Genomic DNA, 18,729 nt, shown 5'->3' on the forward strand with positions numbered 1-18,729 from the left:
AGTGTTAATTTGAAGGAAGAAGTAGTAGAATTTTTTTTATTGTTGGTTGTTCAAAACATTACATAGCTCTTGATATATTATATTTCACACTTTGATTCAAGTGGGTTATGAACTCCCATTTTTTACCCCGTATACAGATTGCAGAATCACATCAGTTACACTTCCATTGATTTACATATTGCCATACTAGTGTCTGTTGTATTCTGCTGTCTTTCCTATCCTCTACTAGAATTTGGAGAATCATTGGACCCGGAGATATTGATTCTTATGTAAGAAATCTATTTTTCTATGTAAAGAGTCAGCTGAGCCTCACCACAGGCTGATGAAGTAGACTTATGAAGTCACAAAGAGGAGAGGGAGGAAGAAGAGCTCTGGCTCCTACTCGTTAGATAAATAGTATCTCTGAGTCCATTAATAAAATGGGACTGATGATGCTTACAAATTGCAAAAACATTCTGAAGAGCAGAGCAATACATGCAAAGTGTCTTTCATGGTGTGTCTGTTACTCGGAGAAAGATGGATTGCAATTAACACGTTAAAATAGAAAGCTAATGAGCTTTCAAGATGATCAAAGATTCTCCCATACTTATTTCTAAGGTGTGCTTGGAGGTGAGGGTATCTCCCTCACATTTTTATTAGAATTCAGTTCTGAGGAAAGATGAATTCACTTTTAAATGGCAGGATGATGATAACAAGGGGGGACAGTTAGGCAACATAGTATTTGGCAGTATTTTTTAAAAGGGGGCAGCTCCTTTTGCCATGAAAGGATTCAGTACGTCTTCATTTCTTATTTCTTTACCTCCTTTGACTCATCTGTAGGAGTGGGAGTTCAGACAAAAGAAGCTCTTGTAGCATCCTGCTTAAGATTCTCTTCATATGAGATTTGGTTCATGGCCCATTTTCTGTCAGGCTTCCTGAGATGGAAAAGCAATGCATAAAAATTCTCAGGCTCCTCAGTGAATTCTCCTGAGCTGCAGACTGGAATTTACAGCTGCCTATAGACATCTCCATCTGTATGTCCTACAGGCATCTCCAACTCAGTCTGTCCCAAACCAAATTAATTACCCTCCCACACATTCATTCTCCTCCAGCCTTCTATCTGGGTTAATGCCGTTGCCAATTTACCTGATTCAAAATGTAGAAATTTCACTTCTTTTACTTTTTGTCCCACACTCCCCAAGGTCAACCTGCTGCCAATTTTTGTGGATTCACTCTGTAGTTATCTGTTTTATGCACTCTGATTTTTGACTTCTATTGTTCTGGTGAGGATCTTTGCCTCTCTCCAGAAGCACAGAAGAAGTAGTCCATCTAGTCTACCTCCAGGCTGTGTGGCATCTTATAGCTGCAGAGAGCTCCATTTACCTAGACTGGGTAAGAGACGGTCTGCCCCCCGGGGGTTGTGCAATGGGTGCACCTATCTCCCTGCATCATTTCCCATTTGTCTAATCCAGTGAAATTTCTGAAACAGGCATTACTTCTTTTTCTTGAAACACTTCAGGGGCTTTCCATGGAATCTACAGAAGAATGAAACTCTCAATCCAATTTTCACCCATTTCCTTTACCATGATTTTTTTTTCAATTCTTATATGTATTTCTGTCTAACCACACTGAATCAAAATAATGTTCACTTTTTAACCCCAGAGCTCATGGAATGTTCTCCATGAGGTAGCTGAGCTTCTCTCCTCCTTCCTGACCCAACTTGAAGATCATTTCCTTGGTGTAGCTGCCTTAATTCCACCTTCCTCTGTATCGTCTTCCTAAGCACGGCCTTACCCACTGCATATTCCTTTATTAGGTTTCCTGTAGTTATCACAAGTGTCTCTAACCCAGATTTGACAGGGCTTAAGAACAGACATCATTTCTAATTGCCATCTCAGGTGTCCAGGGCACTTTGAATTGCCTGTTAACCAGTCTAAGAATAATCTTCCTGGGCTGGGGCTGGGGCTCTTCGGTAGCGCACTTGCCTGGTATGTGTGAGGCACTAGGTTCGATTCTCAGCACCACATATAAATAAATAAAATAAAAGTCTATCAACAACTATACAAATATTTAAAAAAATATCTTCCTAAAGTTTTACTCTGAAGGTGGCGATTTTTACCAAAGAAAGCTTTAAAAAAAAAAAATTCCAAAGAAACACAGACAGCAAACTCCCTCAGCTCTGCAGCACTAAGCACACTTTTTAAAGTTCCTTGAGATTTTATTATTCCAGGTGCACTGCTACCATAAGAGTTCTTTTCGGACCCATGCTATAAATGTCACCTGTTTCCATTAAGCAAATGTATTATACATGATTGTCTAAATTTATGTTGATTCTTCTAGAGAGTGGTTAATATAGTAATATATCAAAATATCTAGTCTCAAAATGTAGAAATCAACTTTTATTTTGCAACTTAAGACTTTTTTTTTGTAAGCTCAACATAAGCTTGCTTTTCCTATGAGTGTGGCACATCACAAAACACATAACCAAATTTTACCATTATCCAAATAATTCAAGCAAAATTCATAGCTGCCTCAGTTACTTGGGTATTATTAGCAAAACTATGGGGAGCTGGGGTGTTGAGGAAATTAGGGAAAGGGATTCTTTTGGTTCTGATTGAGCAAGTAATTCAGTTTTCTTTGAAATCTATGGATGATTTTAAATAAGACAGTTAATTTCAAATATTGTATTCCTTAGACATTTTTTTCTTTCTAAAGTGATAAGCATCTTGCTATGTCACACTAGTGTCATCGAACTCCTGAGGTAAAGTGATGCTCCTGCCTCAGCCTCCTGAATGGCCAAGACTACAGGAGTGTACCACCATACTTTGGCTAGAACAATCTTCCTTTAAAAATTAAAACAGTTATAAAACCTGGGATATGAAATCATTAAGGAGGTATATTAACATAAATAGGCATAGTTTTATATTCTATCAAACTATATTATTTATCATACTTCTACAAAGAAAACTTTAAAAAGCACATCTTTTTTGTCTTCTCGGGGAAAATACATACTTGTATATATTAGTTATGGAGTTTGGAAATTATTAATAACTTATTCAAGCATTGCTTCTCATTCCTTTCACCACTTGTAAACCTCTTCAAGTAGCAAAGGTGCTCATATGTACAAAAAATAGGCCCAAATCATTACTCTCTAGAAAATATTTATTGACAGTTGTTTTAATTTTCTTTCCATAATCTGAAATAAACATAACATAATACACAAAATACAGTAAAATGCACTTTTCCCATTTCAAATAAATATATTTTACCTTTGTAAAAAATTAATAATCTGTGTAATTCACCACAGTATATTAATCAGTGAAATAAAGCAAAGATAATCTCTTGTTAAATTGTCACTTATTTTAATGTTTCTTACAGGCATTTTTCTGGGGACAAAGAAAATTACTTTCTGTAAAATTATATTGACTCGAAGACTGTTACTTCTTTCTGGAAAAGGCAAATATAAGCTCTTTTAAAGCATGTTCATTGTCAAAAAGAATCTTTGCTTCAAAGAAAATGGCATCCAAGTCTTTACTAAATCAACTAAATTATGCGTGAATTTTCTTGTTAATACTTCCTAGAGACCAGATTGTATTCAGAATTAAAATGATTCCTATGTATCACACTGGTAATTTTCAAAATTAGTGGTTAAGTACTTAAATTAACAGTTATAATGTAGACTCAAGACAGAACTTAAAAGCTCTATGAATAGGAAAGACTAAAAAATAATGGTGCTATACAAGACAAATTTATCCTTTTCACAATTGTTACTCTTAACATTATAAGAATTGAAATCTACTGAATTATACAAACTTAGAACAGATTTATATACACATATTTCCCTGATCAGTTAAAGACAATGTGTTTGCTCTTATAGATGTTAAGAACATTTCAATAACCAGCAAAAATCACAATTCGGTTGACACCAATTTGAAATGTTCATGTGTATAATCTAGTCACCCTCAAAAGAATACATTACCAAATAATACAAGTCATTAGTACTGTTTAACTTCCTATGTTAGCAGTTAATTGATACATTATGTACTAGCCAGTGGAAGAAAATCAACCTTTATGTAGCTCTAATCTGAATATATGTGTCTCATTTACATGGATGCAGAAATGCAAACCAAACCATACTACCTCAGAACATAACTGTATTCAGTAAAAATCTTATAAGAGCTATAAAGTGGCTATTAGATCTGTTCTTAGCATCATAAAAGGCATCAGTTATTGTCCAGGTGGTGACATAAGAAACTTTTTCTCTCAATTTTAAAGAGTAGAAAATCATATACTTAGACATTTTTTACATCTGCAAATTTCTGAAACAAAAAACTGTAATCAAATATTCACAAGTCCCATAAAACAAGTTTGATTCTTTCTTTGACATTTTTTATAATTCTTCCATCTCAAAGTGTGTATTAAAGCTGTTTGCCATGGATGTGTGTTCAAAAATCCTTGAAAGACTTGGTTTCAACAGTTCTACTGAGTGACATGACAGGTGCTGAGAGTTGTCATTCTTTAGGGACATCATTTGGTCTGTCCCTGGCTCCCTTCTGTCATAATACAGAGCCCAGAGCAGAGTAATGGTGAGAATCATAGCCAGGATTTGTGTCACTCCAATAGAGATCCCTAGAAATCTTAGTACTTGCAGTTGTTTGGTTCCTCTCAGAAAAGAATACATTTTCTTCCCACAACCCTGTAAAAGAAATAACAGGATCAATATTACTGTAGATATGTTACAGAGGGTCAAAAGTAATGAAATAAAAAAATGTATCAGTTAACTAGGATCATAAAGTTAAAACAATAACTCTCAACAGGAAAGGCTTCTGAGAAGATGGAAGAGAGAGGGAGGAATGCACCTTTTAAAAAGCCTGCTTAGCTGATTCTGATGAGCCTGTCCCTTCTTTCATTGTCTACACAACCAGAAATTAAGACTCACTGGTATGATGTCTTACGTCTAGTACAGAAATTGGCAATCATTTTGTTTTTAATTTTTTTTTTTTTTTTGCAAAGGACTCAGTAGTAAATATTTCAGGTTGTTTTTTTTTCCAGGCTGTACAACCTCCATTGCAACTACTTGTTTCATCCACTGTAATATGAATGCAGCCATGTGTAAATAAATGAAAGTGGGTATGTTCCAAAAAACCTCATGTGCACCAGAAGGAACTGGGCCAGATTTGGCTGCTCATAGGCAATAGATTGTTGACCCCAGATTCAGACTGATCTAAATTTTTCTAAAATAATATTGTTGTTGTTGTTGTTATTGTGTTCATTGTTGAATTATAGCTAATTTGAGCAGACTTTTCCCCAGTGATCAGAAGCATTTCCACAATTGGCTGCTGGAACGTGATGACAGATAGAAATCACCCTATACACCCCACCTCATCCTCTTTCCTGGCCTACGGCAGAAATACACATGAAATTATTATCATGAACCAACTTCTAGCTCTACCAGACAAGGATCTGAAACACATCTTTAGCTCCTGTACAAGTCAGAAACACTTAAGAAAGAATGAGAAAGATTTTTGTTTGCATTTTAAATACAAAAGCCTAAGAGTTCCCATGGCCGAGATCAAAACCAATTCTGAAGGGAGAGGAGAGGAGGAAAAGTGTAGGAGAAGGAAAAATCATGACAAAAGAAAAATAGGTGAGGGGGAACAAAGGAGGTAAACTGTCACTAGCAACTGTTGTGTCCCTCTTGAGGGACCAAAGCATACTCGCCTTATCTCAAGTGACCAAGCAGCGATGCCTTGTGTCTAGTAACCACAGTAAAGAAATAATTCACTCTCTTAAAGGGAAATTAATTGTAAATTAAAGTGAAAAGCTGAGAAACCTCTTTATAACAAATTTTAAGAACCTTGAAAATTCTGAGATTTTACGATACTTGGAAGCTAACAAATTAGGCTGCCATTCAATGGCTGCTGGCAGAAGACAGAGACATTGGATTGTATTACTGTTAGCAATGGCAAACGCCCGGGAAAATGTCAGTTCCTCAAGTTCCAAGGACAACATGTAGAAGGTCAGATGATGTCTGCACACACAGAAGGCTGTGTTATGGAAGAAGAATCTAAATCTAAGCTAAGGGAACCCTCATCTTTGGTAATGGGCAATAACCATATCTGCCTTTTACCTTAGAGAGGATTACCTTTACTGTACTAGACAGTCTACAAACCTGTCATTTTCTAGGATGGGAGAAAATGTATCTATTTTCTAGGCTGTTTTCTTTGCATACATCCCAGACAGTTCAGATCAACGGCATCCACAGCCTTTGTCACTAAAAATGCAGAAAGTGAGCAGTCTTAAAAAATTATCTCCTAGCAAGAACTTGACTTTGAAAGTTCTTATTTATTCTGTGTAGTAAGAATGACTCAATGCTTATCCAATAGCAGTAGCTATTTGAATGAGAAGAAATTCATAATTATTTAAATTATTTTGTTCCAAAAGAACTCACTAAGCCAACTAAAGCAAGACTATTTAGTCAGTTGTTAATTTCTACATTATTTTGGTGGTGAAAAAGGAATAAACATAATTATTCCATTTCAAAGATACTTATTGCTACCTTCCCCAATAAGGAATTACTCTAGAGAAATTAAAAAATCAAGTAAAATTAGTTGTGGACACTTCTAAATAACTCATTTTTCTGGTATGACCTGCAATAAAAATTAACAGCAAATGATAAGCAAATGTTTATCTCTTTTACCAAAAATGAAATTAAAATATTCATGATTTTATAATACCTAAGTGGAATTTATAATGTCACTTCTGACTATTATACATACAAGAAATATATACACATAGACATACATATATTCTGAGTGAAATCAAAATATATGTCACAAAACAATTTAACAAAGTTTAAGTACTTTTCAAAGAGTTCCACTTGGGTATTCTATCAGAGCCCATTCACTTTTGTGTTTATGTATAATTTAACAATCATTTTAATGTGAAACAATAGAGTATAACAGTTAAGATGTGAACTGCAGAAACAATGGTTCGGAATTGAAATCCCTATTCTGTTACTTATAAGCCTTGTGACTTTGGGCAAGTTACTAAATCCCTCTGTGCTTCTGCTTTCTCATCAGAAAACCTGGATGGTAAGGGCACCTACCTGTTTGGGATATTGGGGGGATTAAATGAACAAATACTTAGAATGATGTCTTGTGCATGGCAAGAGGCCAGTGGGGTACCAGATACTACCTGGTGTGTCAGGTCACAGATTAGAATGCTCAAATTAAAAACAGATGAAAAATCTGTGACCAACAGATATTTATGGGAAAGTATGAGGCACAACAATTTGTAAGATGCTACAGAAACACCAAAAGCAGAGCATGTGTCACCACTAAATACTGATGTCACATTCCCAGTGGCTGTCACTGTTTTTTGGAACAGTAAAGTCATTCATGCAAAATGATTATCTTCCACTGAGACATTAGATCACTAGCATCCTGATTAAGCAGAGAAATATCTAACAAAATCTGGAAACATACGCCCCCAAAATAGTTAAATTTAAAAAGGTTCACAGGAGACAAAAGGCCTAGGTTGTTGGCTCTGAACAAGTTTTAACTTCTGCTTGCTTATGTATAAATTAGAATTATATCCAACATACCTGACAGATTGTCAGAAGTCTTCTATGAGCAGATAATTATGAAATAATTAAATGAATTAAATATTTAGAAAAAAGGTTTGGTCTCAAAATGGAAAATTGAGATATGAATACTTCATATAACATTATTGACAAGCAATGTGGTACTATAGTCTCACATCTGATTTTCAAGGAATTAATAAAAAATGGTTTGGATCACGTGTGGCTGACCCCTACCTGTGTTCTCAGTATTTAATATAAAGATTGATGGTCAGAAAATTAGTATGGAAGATCAATATTTTGGGTTATGATAATTACAATGAACATCAGAATTAAAAATAAGCCACTCAAGGATATAAAACTTAAGTTATATAAAAATAGTTCAAGAAATCTATTGTTAAACCTGATGATCATAATTAATAATTAATATGTTTAGAAAAGCAAATCATTCAAGAAATACATATGCTGATGATTCAAACCTATGAAATTCTATCAGTCAATTATCACTTCATTTTTACCTTTTTAATAATCTCTGGGGCTTAATTTTTATCCATAAACTTCTCTCTCTCTCTCTCTCTCTCTCACTCACTCTCTCTCTCTCTCTCTCTTTCCTTTATTGGTAAAGTTCTCCCATCCCTTTGGACTAATTCATTTTAAGCTAAGAAATTACACAGAAGAGGTGATTTTTAAAACCTCAAGTAAAACAAAGTAGAAATTAGTAACTAAGTACAGTCTATTGTGCTTCCTATTTTCACATTATGGAAATTTCATTTCAATATTTTTAGAGTAATCATTTATTTTTTAAAAAGTAATAGTAGATAATATTTCAAAGGATGGTTTGGGAATTAGATGTATTAGTTAACAACTTTCCATTTTTTAAAATTTATTTATTTTTCTAATTTGTTATACATGAAAGCAGAATGAATGCATTTCAATTCATAGTACACATATAGAGCACAATTTTTCATTTCTCTGGTTGCACACAAAGTAGAGACACACCATTAGTGTCTTCATACATGTACTTAGGGTAATGATGTCCATCTCATTCCACCATCTTTCCTATCCCATTTCTCCTCCCTTCCCCTCCCTCCCCTTTGCCCTGTCCAATTTCCATTTTTTTTTTTAAGGACAGCTAAAAGCACTTCTGGATTGATATCAGCTAAATGCACACAGTTAGGACTTCTGAATAGTCTCTCTTCCATATAAGCAGTGAAAGCAGTAGCCAAAAATGGAGAATCAACTTTTTCAGAACTCTGGAAATCAGCCAAAGGCTTACAGCAATCTGAGCAGCATTTATGCAAGTAAAGCATCTAAATCTCAGTGAGAATTATAAGCTTTGTGACATTTTTATTTGCCCTCTTCCTAGTCTTCCTCCTCAGCTCATTGGGAATACTGAAAATCATGGTGAAAACTAGCAGACTCATGCCTACCAGAGGGGCAAAATGAGGTTAGAGCTTCTGTAAAAAGCCTCATTCTCAATGAGAACTGTCATTATTTATTAGGTCTTGTGATCCCCTAAAAGACCTCACTTACAAGGCTGTCTTTATTTGACCTGAGCTCAACTGGGGGAATAACCTTTTCTCCTGAGAAGGTTTACCAAAGACAATCAGAGGCTGCTGCTGATCACTGAGGCTATAAAGCATTTCATAAAAGTTGCACACTGTGAAACTGACCAAAAAGCTTGAAAGAAAAAGGTAGGCATTGGTAAGTCCATGGTGGGCTTGACAAGGTTAGGACATGGGGATCTAGAAAGTTATATACATGCCCAGAGCTACACATATGCTCTGGAAAGAACCAAAAAGAGCCTAAGATCTCACCTTTGGATAGCCTTGAGGTTCTGTGCAACTTTGGCAAAGCCTGTGAGAGTTATTGGTTTCACATATCTAAAGAAATCTGTTCATTCATTTATTGACCACTCAGCTATCTGAGCAGTGACTTCAGTGAACACACATGACAAAGAATACAGGCTTTACAGAATTAGTTTAGAAAAGTCCTTAATTAACAAATAACAAGGGGCTGGGGATGTGGCTCAAGCGGTAGCGCGCTCGCCTGGCATGCGTGCGGCCCGGGTTCGATCCTCAGCACCACATACAAACAAAGATGTTGTGTCCGCCAATAACTTAAAAAATAAATAAATAAATATTTAAAAAAAAATAAACAAATAACAACAATAAACATTGGAGGGAGTGGAGAGAATCTGATATCCAAAATTGTTGCATTAAATTATTTAAAATGTCCAGTTTTCTACTAAGGAAAAAAAAAATCATAAGACTCGAAAAGAAAGAAGAAAGTATGGCTCATACATAGTGAGGGAAAAGCAACCAATGAAATTATACTCATAATGGGAGGATCTCCTTGTCTCACTAGACAGTCCATTCACACTTCAACAACTTTAATTCTTTTTTTGTGTGTGTGTGTGTTTGTGGTGCTGGGGATTGAACCCAGGGTCTTGTGCATGTGAGGCAAGCACTCTACCAACTGAGCTATATCCCGTGAACAACTTTAATTCTTAACAGTCATTTCCTTCTTCAAGCCTGGATATACTGGTTCTAGTTCTACTCTTAGCCCACTCCTTTTTCATAAAATTGAGACATAACTGAAGATTTATCACTTTCCCTATAACCTATCTCTTCTCTAGGTTAAATATTTCTGGTTTCTTCAAGTTTTCCAAATATATATACTTCATTGTCTTGATGATCCTTTTCTGGATTATGCTGATTTTGTCAGTTTTTTGACAATGACATCAATTTTTAACTTTATAAACCTAAAAATATGCAATATTTTTAAAAAAACAATCAAGGCTATTATGAAAAGGTTTAGATCCAATGAAAAAATAAGCTTTGTCAATTTCCCAAAGGAATCAACAAAGGAATGTATTGTTAAGCCACACAGTTGGGAGTTGGCTTCCTTCCATATCACTAGAGCCTGAGATTTATCTCCATGTGGATGTGGGCAGGTGTGACTTATTCAAAGCAAAGGTCTTATGTGTTACTGTTCAAATATGAAGTGTTCTCCAAAAGCTTATGTGTCTGTCAGACAATGCAAGAAAGTTTAGAGGTGAAATTATTGGGTTGTGAGGACCTTAACCTAACCAACACATTAATCTACTGAGAGGGATTAACTGGGTGGTAACTATAGGCAGATAGGGTGTGGCTGGAGGAAGTGGGTCACTGGGGGCAAGCCTCTGAAGTATATTTTATCCATGGTGAGGAGAGCCCCCTCCCTCCCCCCCTCTCTCTCCTTCCCTTCCTTTTTCCTTCCCTTCCTCCCTCCCTCTCTCTCTCCTTCCTGGTGAAATGACCTGAACCACTTTCCTCCACCATACTCTTCTGCCATAATGTTTGCAACACTTTGGGCCCCAAGTAGAGCAATGGAGTCAGATATCTACAGACTGAGACCTCTGAAACCATAAACCCCCAATTAAACTTTTCAACTTTTCCTCCTCTAATTGTTTTTATTAGGTCTTTTGATCACAGAAGCAAAAAAGCTGACTAAAGCAGGAATTGGTACCAAGAAGTGGGGTTGCTGCTGTGACTAACCTGACAATGTGGTTTGGAAGCTTTTGAAATTTGTGGAAGTAATTTTGAAAATTTTAAAGATATAAGCTGGAAAAAGTTTTAGATTGTTGTAAGCAGAGTTTAATGGGCAATTCTGGTGGGAGCTCAGAAGACCAGAATGCAGATAGGACTGTGGACAGTAAGGAGTGAGCTCAGATTTTAGAGGAGAAAGATTGTATTGGAAATTGGACAAGAGGCCATTCATGTTATATTCTGGCTAAGGAGTTGCCCACATTTTGCCTGAGTTCTGGCACTTTCTGTGAGTCTGAATTTAAAGATGACAAATTTCTTAGTCTGGTGAAAGAAATTTCTAGGTGGCATAGCATTCAGGCAATGACACGTATATTGCTGGCAGCTTTTAGCCAGGTTAATTGTGATAATCAGGAGCAGAAAGATTTGAAAAACTTGCAGTTTGATCAGAAAATTGTGAGTAAAACTGGAGCTAGCTAAGGATGTGTGGTTGCTAAAGACATTACAAATACTAAAGAAATTCCAAAGATTTTGCCCAGACACAATAAGAAAGATGGTTTGAGGGCATCTCAGGAATTGGCAAGACCACACCCATCTCAGGCTCAAGGGAGTCAATGTAAAACTTCCTTTGAGAAGAGACCATGGGGGCACCTGGCTTGCATAAAGTGTCCTGAAACTTTAACCATGCTTAGCCATACAGGTCCCTGGAGGCTGCTGCAGCCAAGGTTCCAGGATTCTTGGCTGATGTTCAAGATGGCGGCAGACCTTGGTGTCATCCACATGGAGCTTCTTCTGCAGGAATGCAGGATTTTGGATTTAGGAGGTCATGGAGGTTTCTACCAAGATTTCAAAGGAAGGCTTGGGAAGCTGGACAAGTTGCAACAGGGTAAGAGTGCCTGTGAACAGTCTCTGAAAGGGTGATGCATGGGGATGTGAGAAGAAAAACAAAACTGCTGTGGAGACCCCAAGATTAAGCTGAGCTTGTACCATGAAACATCTGCAAAGGATAGTTATGGGAACTGAGCAGAGATAATCCAACAGAGAGGTCATGTGGGCTGTAACCGGCAGAGCCACAGGGGTGGAGTTACATAAGGCCTTTGGAGAAAATATCGTGAAATCATCTACCCCAGATTCTGGACATGAAGCTACATAATTTGTTTGCTCAGCTGGATTCCAGTTTTGCTTTGGTCCCATTCATTTTTTTTTCTACACACCTGTTTTCTCCATTTTGTTTGGAATGGAAATGTTTACTATGTACCTTTATACAGAGGATATATGTAACTTGCTTCTGATGTTTATAGGAGCTCACACTAAGAGTTTGTTTGGGTTTCAGAGGAGACTTTGGAATTGGACATTAGGACAATGCTAAAACTGTTGAGACTATGGGGACTCTTGGAAATGGACTAAATGTATTTTGTATTGTGAGATAGACATGAGCTTTTGGGGGCCAGGGGCAGAATATTATGGTTTAGATATGAGGTGTCTCCCAAAAGCTCATGTTGAGGAAATGCAGTAAAGCTTAGAGATGAAATGATTGGATTATGAGAACTTTAACCAAATCAGTGCATTAACTCACAAGTAGGGATTAATTGGGTGGTAATTGTAGGCAGATAGGGTATGGCTGGAAGAGGTGGGTCACTGGAGGTATGCCTTTGGGTACATATTTTTTCCATGGTTAGGGAACCTGTCTCTCTCTCTCTGCTTCCTGGTTCCATGATCTAAGCCACTTTCGTCAATTACATTTAAATATATATATATATAAATATATATATATATTTATATATGTATATATATATATATATATATATATATAGTTGTTGATGGACCTTTATTTTATTTATTTGTATGTGGTGCTGAGAATTGAATCCAATGCCTCACACATGCTAAGCAAACGCTCTACCACTGAGCCACTTCCACCATATTCTTCTGCCATGAATTTTGCCATGCCTGGGCCCACCGCAATGGAATTGGCCATCTATGGACTGACACCTCTGAAACTATGAGCCCCCAAATAAACTTCCTCTAATTGTTCTTAACAGATCTTTTAGTCAGAGATGAAAAAGAAACTAAGACACTATTAGACTTCATTTTTATAATAACATGTTAATCTTATCACTTTCTCATTTAGTTAAAAAAGCACATAGATAATCCTTTAATCAAGACACAATTTTCATCCTTAAATTCATCATGAGAATTTAAGAACCTCTCCGAAAGAAGTATTATGTACATATTATTTAAAACAACACTGTAAAAAAAATAAAAATAGTCCAATATTGAAGATATTTTCCCAGATAATTTAAGGATAGCAGATACAAAGCCCCAATTGAAAAAAAAAGTTAAAATTGTGCTCCCTTTGGAAAATTAGAATATTTTCTCTTCTAACATTAGAATATGCAGATAAGCGTGTCTTCTGTTCAGCTGAGCTGTCAGAAAGCTGAGACAAACAGGAAAGTCAACTTCCGCAACCCCGTTTGCCTTCACAGTATACGTGTCTGCTTACTCTTTCTCTGAACTTTGATTTTCCAATTATGTTTAGACCTTATTATTACGTCATTATACTTTTGTTATGTGCTGAACTCAATCCCTTATGCAATAAAGTAAGATACAGTTGTAAATATAAATAGTAGCACAGTGTCTCTAAAATATACACCATTTAGAAATTTTTGATGACGCAGAGAGCACAGCAAAAACTTGCAACAGAAGTACTGAGCTGAGTATCAGGGAATCATTTACATAAGTACTTTTCAAAGAATATTCATCTATACTTTCTTCTTCAGTGATTATCTAAATTCTTCATAGAAATAGCTCCAGGGGTTATTGTTCATCCTGCATCATTCTTATTGAAGTAATTCAGTCTAAACATAACCTTCAGCTTAGTTTGAGACAAATAATTATGTATGTGATTTACATTTTATCCCTGGAAACTTGGATGCTTTTGTTGAAAAGTGGAATTGTTGAAAAGAAAAAATATGAATGTTTCTATAGAATCTGCTATACTGTTGATATTTAGTTGCAAAACACAAACTTCAGTTGAGTAAGTCAAAAAGGGAACAGAAATGTTAGAAAACCAAAACTGCATTCTATTTTGCAAATGCTATTTTATTCAGCTTGAGAAAGAACTGAATTGCACTTATTTGCTTTTCTCAAAGTAAAATATTCTGGTTGATTTTGCCTGAATGTGTTTTCTTCCTAAATAGAGCTATATTAGTCCTACGTTAATAACTTCAGATAATTCAGAGTTATGAGTAAGACTTGGCTAACCTACTTTGCTGGCTGCAATATTAAAATTCTAGTCAAGTATTATCTGTAAATAATAACACTACCTTTATCAGAGAAAAAGCATGAATCCTTACATTTCCTGGAATCTATTTGAAGGCATGTCAGGATGCCTCATTTCACTTGAGGAAATTATACACTTGAAATTATTCTCTGATCTATCTCTAAAATGAGTTTCTAAAATTGGAAGAACACCCACGGCTTTTCAGTACTCAATATTCACAGGCCACATCAAAAGTCAGGCAGCTTTTTAATGTTTATGAAGATAAAGTGTAAATAAAATCTAGGTGCCAATACATGTCAGTATTGATATTTTTGTAATTGATTTTTGGTAACTCTCAAGTTTGAAATGATTGTGTTAATTATCACATACAAATATACCATATTTAACCTTATTTCTTCTAGACTTGAAGAACTGAATGACAATAGTTCATGACCTCATGAGCTCATGGGCATTAAAAGTTGGATCAAAAAGTCTGTATTGATACCATAAAACTCTCATAACAAAAAAAAATTAAAAAGAAGAATACTGTACTGACAATCTTTAAGTCTGAATGGAAACAGATACTTCCTTAAAGAAAAAAAATAAATAAATAAACAGCAATCAATAAAATTCATGGATGGGACTTTCTGTCCTCTAAAGAGTAAAGTTAACCTATGCATAGGAAATGCAGTAGAAAAAGTCTTATCCATCTTTACTATATGACAGACCCTTATGTCTCATTTAATCCTCACAATAGCCCCATCAGGTCAGCAGAACTATCAAATTGAAAAGACTGTATTTACTGAACAGTTTTCAATTTTACCAAAAGATGGGGTTATAAAGAGACTAGAGTGAGAAAACCCAGTTAGGCCCCATTCTCACTAGTGAAGCTGGTTCCTGCAGCAGCCCTTGCCTGGCTGAGCCCACATGTTTATTCAGAGACTCCTCCTATGAGCTGTCCACCCTAAGTATCCATCTGTAAGAAGTTAGAGTGAAAAGTTCCAAACACCTTGGAAATCTACCTTTGGAAAGCACAAACTTGTAAAACCTGAAAATGTACACTCTCCTGTCATGACAGGCAAAACTAGGGGCAATTTAGCTAGGTTGAACTCTAATTGTAAACCAGTCATTTCTCTGTTTACTTCAATAAATCATGAGCCACTGGTATTATTGTCATTAGCCACCGTTGTCAATTGAAAATGTGTGCTTACTGTGCGCCAAGTGGTGTGCTAAAGATTTCTCATGCAGAACCTCAGTTCCTTTGCCATATTACAATGAAGTAAGTACCTTTTATATCGTATCAGATAAGGGCACTGAAGTTTAGAAGGGAAATATTCTACAAACACTCTTGCTCTTAACCACTTAACATCTGAAAATGTTAGTATCTCTAAGCCTGGGCTTTGGAATCAGAAAGATCCAGACTTAGTCACCAACTTATTCGACAAGTAGGCTAAGTTGTTTAGCCTCTTGGTGCCTCACTTTTCTCATCTATAAAATGGATATGGTACTACTGTAGCTTCTTCAAAGAATTACTTTGTATCTTAATGAGGGAATGCACTTAAAATAGTTACTCATAGAGCTATATAAATAAATATCCTATTTTGAAAAGTCCAATGTGTATGTCAGAGCTTGAACGCAACTCCCCAAAATATGGCATGCTGAGTATTTCTGAGCTGAAGGAGAGAGAAAGGCTGCAGAGGCAAGAAGGTCTCTCTTGCCCTCCACCATTCTTCTCTTCCCCTATCTGTCCCCAAGGCATGTATAGAAACCAGAACTCCTTCCCCTGAAGAAAGCCATAAAACCTAAGAAGGTCGTTTTCTGACCTCTTCCCTTCTCCCCTGCAGATCCTCATTTGAGAAGGAAGAATCTGAAACAAGTAGAAGTCCCAATTTACTACCAAGAGTTCATAGCCCTTTTTGTCTGATCAAGTTTCTCCAGAACTATCCACTTCTTTCATGTCTCTAAATACAGATTTCCCTGGGTCTCTGGGTCTTCATTTTTGAAGACTTTCTCGTTAAGTAAAACTTTTATTAGCTGTAAGTGCTCTGTTATAGGAAGTGTCAGCCATGAACTTTGGGAGAGGTGAGATAAAAATAGGATTTTTTTTTTCTCCTATACATGTACTTTTTCAATCTTGTTCTTACTTTAAGTCACCACTCTAAACGGTGGGACACACTGTAAACAGGCACTGTTCTAGGCTTTCAAAATGCTAATTTATTTAACTCTCAAAAGCCAAACAACAACAATAAAAAATCCTAAGAGGTAAGTAACCTGGCCCTCCCTACTTTTCAGATAAAAAATACTGAAGCAGAGAGAGGTCAAATATTTCCCCAAGGTCATATAGCTAGTTAAGAAGGAAAAAAATCAAAGATTTAACTCAGAGTCTGACTTCAGATCCTTGTCAAACCATGCTTCCTCACTAAGGAAAACTTATTCTTAAGAACCTCTGTTTCTTTCACTTCTTTCCTGCTTTTCCATCTGTCTCTACTTTGGGTGTCTCCACTTTTACCCTTAAGTCTTAGCATTCTCAGAATTCTGTCCTTGGATGAGTACATTATACCACCTCCTTATGTGGTGTCCTCTCCTCCCATGTCTCTTATACACAGATGAGAACTGTGTACTGTTTGTGCCCCCCCAATCCAGTCTGCTCACTTCTTCCACAGTATTAATGTCCTATAGGGAACACAGCCGTATCCCAGCCCACAGACCACATTTCCCAGCCTCTCTTGAAGTGAAGCAAAGCCCTCCGAATCCCTGCCACTGGGGTGTGAGTAGGGGTGATCAATACAGGCCTTTGTGCAATTGGATGTGCTCCTTCCCACTCACTGCCTCAGTTTGCCTCATGCCTGGAAATGGAGAAAATCAGGACAAACTCTAGAAGACAGGTATTTAAAAATGAAAAGTTGTCTCACCATCCTGGTCCCTGGATGAACAGGCAGCAGAGCTGACCAGCAGCATGGACAAATTGAAGGATTTTTGAGAGAAAAAATAAACTTCCCCTTTATTTAAGACACTGTATTAGCCCTTTCCCTATTTAGCACACTGTTATGGTTTGGATGTGAGGTGTCCCCCAAAAGCTCATGGGTGAGACAATGCAAGAAGGTTTAGAAGAGAAATGTTTAGGTTATGACAGCCTTAACCCAATCAGTGAATTAATCCCCCAGGGGGATTAACTGAGTGGCATCTGAAGCCCAGGTAGGGTGTGGCTGGAGGAGGTGGGTTACTTGGGGCATGGCTTTGGGGTAATATTTTGGATCTGGCAAGTGGACCTCTCAGTGCTTTCTGATCATAATGTGAGCTGCTTCCCTCTGCCACACTCTTCTGCTATGATGTACCGCCTGACCTCAAGCCCCTAGGAATGGAGCCAGCCTTCTATGGACTGGCACATCTGAAACCATGAGCCAGACCCTCAATGAACTTTTCCTCCCCTAAAGTTGTTCTTCTCAGGTATTTTAGTCTTAAAGCAAAAAAAAAAAAAAAAAAAGAATGACTAAAACACACACACAAAAAAATCTATATTCCTCACTGAGTTTTGTCTCCAGAGCTCCATATTTCCTACTGAGTTTATGCATGCAGAGTACCTGACAAGAACTTTAAACAAAGCACTTCCAAAATGGAACTAAGAGTCTCCAACCCTTCCCTTCAATAAGTGGCTTCTTCATCTATTCAGAGTCCACATCAAAGCCAGGTGTGTTTGTAGGTTCCCTGTCCCCCACTCCCCACAGCCAATTCATCACCTAATCCTATTCATTTTACTTTTTAAGTATCTTTCACATTCATTTGCTCCCCTCCATCCTCAAAGCCACTACCTGAATCCCAGCCCTCATAATCACATGAATTATTCACCAGTGTCACCTACCTAATTTCCCTGCTTCAGGGACCCGTCCTCACTTCAACCCCACCTCACCTCATTCTCTACAATGCCAGCATCGTGACTTTGTAAGCACAAATCTAAGATTGTTATTATGTAAGGTACTTTTTCAGGTCAAAATATTGTAAAGGCTTTCCTATCCATGCAACCTGAGGGCAAAAATTGAAAGTCTCTACTAATAAAGTACAAGAGGAAACGTTGATTGAACAGTGAACAAGAAACAGGAAACTCACAATTGAACTGTGTCAAGAAAAAGAGGGAAAGAAAAGAAGAATGCTTTTGTATACCTGAGGCAAAACTGGAAGAATAGTTCCAGGCCTTATTAGATCAAGTAAAGCCCGAAGATAAAAAGAACAGCCCCCAGCCCAAACCTATCTGCAGGGCTTCGAATGATAAAACAGATATACCCCAAGCCAGACCCTAACCTGATCCTGCTGGCAGTTTGGGAGGACATAATGAAATCAGCCAAGAGACACATGGGAACATCTTTGACTTTATATAAAAGAACCCT

The 18,729-nt window shown here is 36.8% G+C and overlaps 1 protein-coding gene across 3 annotated transcripts in view; it reads right to left on the minus strand.

The window, feature by feature from the left end:
• Positions 1-3,162: 3,162 nt before the first annotated feature.
• Positions 3,163-18,729, minus strand: part of Tspan12 (tetraspanin 12) — a 73,182-nt gene continuing 57,615 nt past the window's right edge. For all 3 annotated transcript variants that reach the window (XM_026388713.2, XM_026388712.2, XM_026388714.2), the window contains one exon: positions 3,163-4,675. In XM_026388713.2, coding sequence (XP_026244498.1) covers positions 4,370-4,675 — 306 coding nt within the window. In that variant the 3' untranslated portion in view covers positions 3,163-4,369. The remainder of the gene's footprint in view (positions 4,676-18,729) is intronic.

This window comes from Urocitellus parryii, chromosome 3, assembly GCF_045843805.1.
Source record: "Urocitellus parryii isolate mUroPar1 chromosome 3, mUroPar1.hap1, whole genome shotgun sequence".
NCBI classification, from domain to species: domain Eukaryota; kingdom Metazoa; phylum Chordata; class Mammalia; order Rodentia; family Sciuridae; genus Urocitellus; species Urocitellus parryii.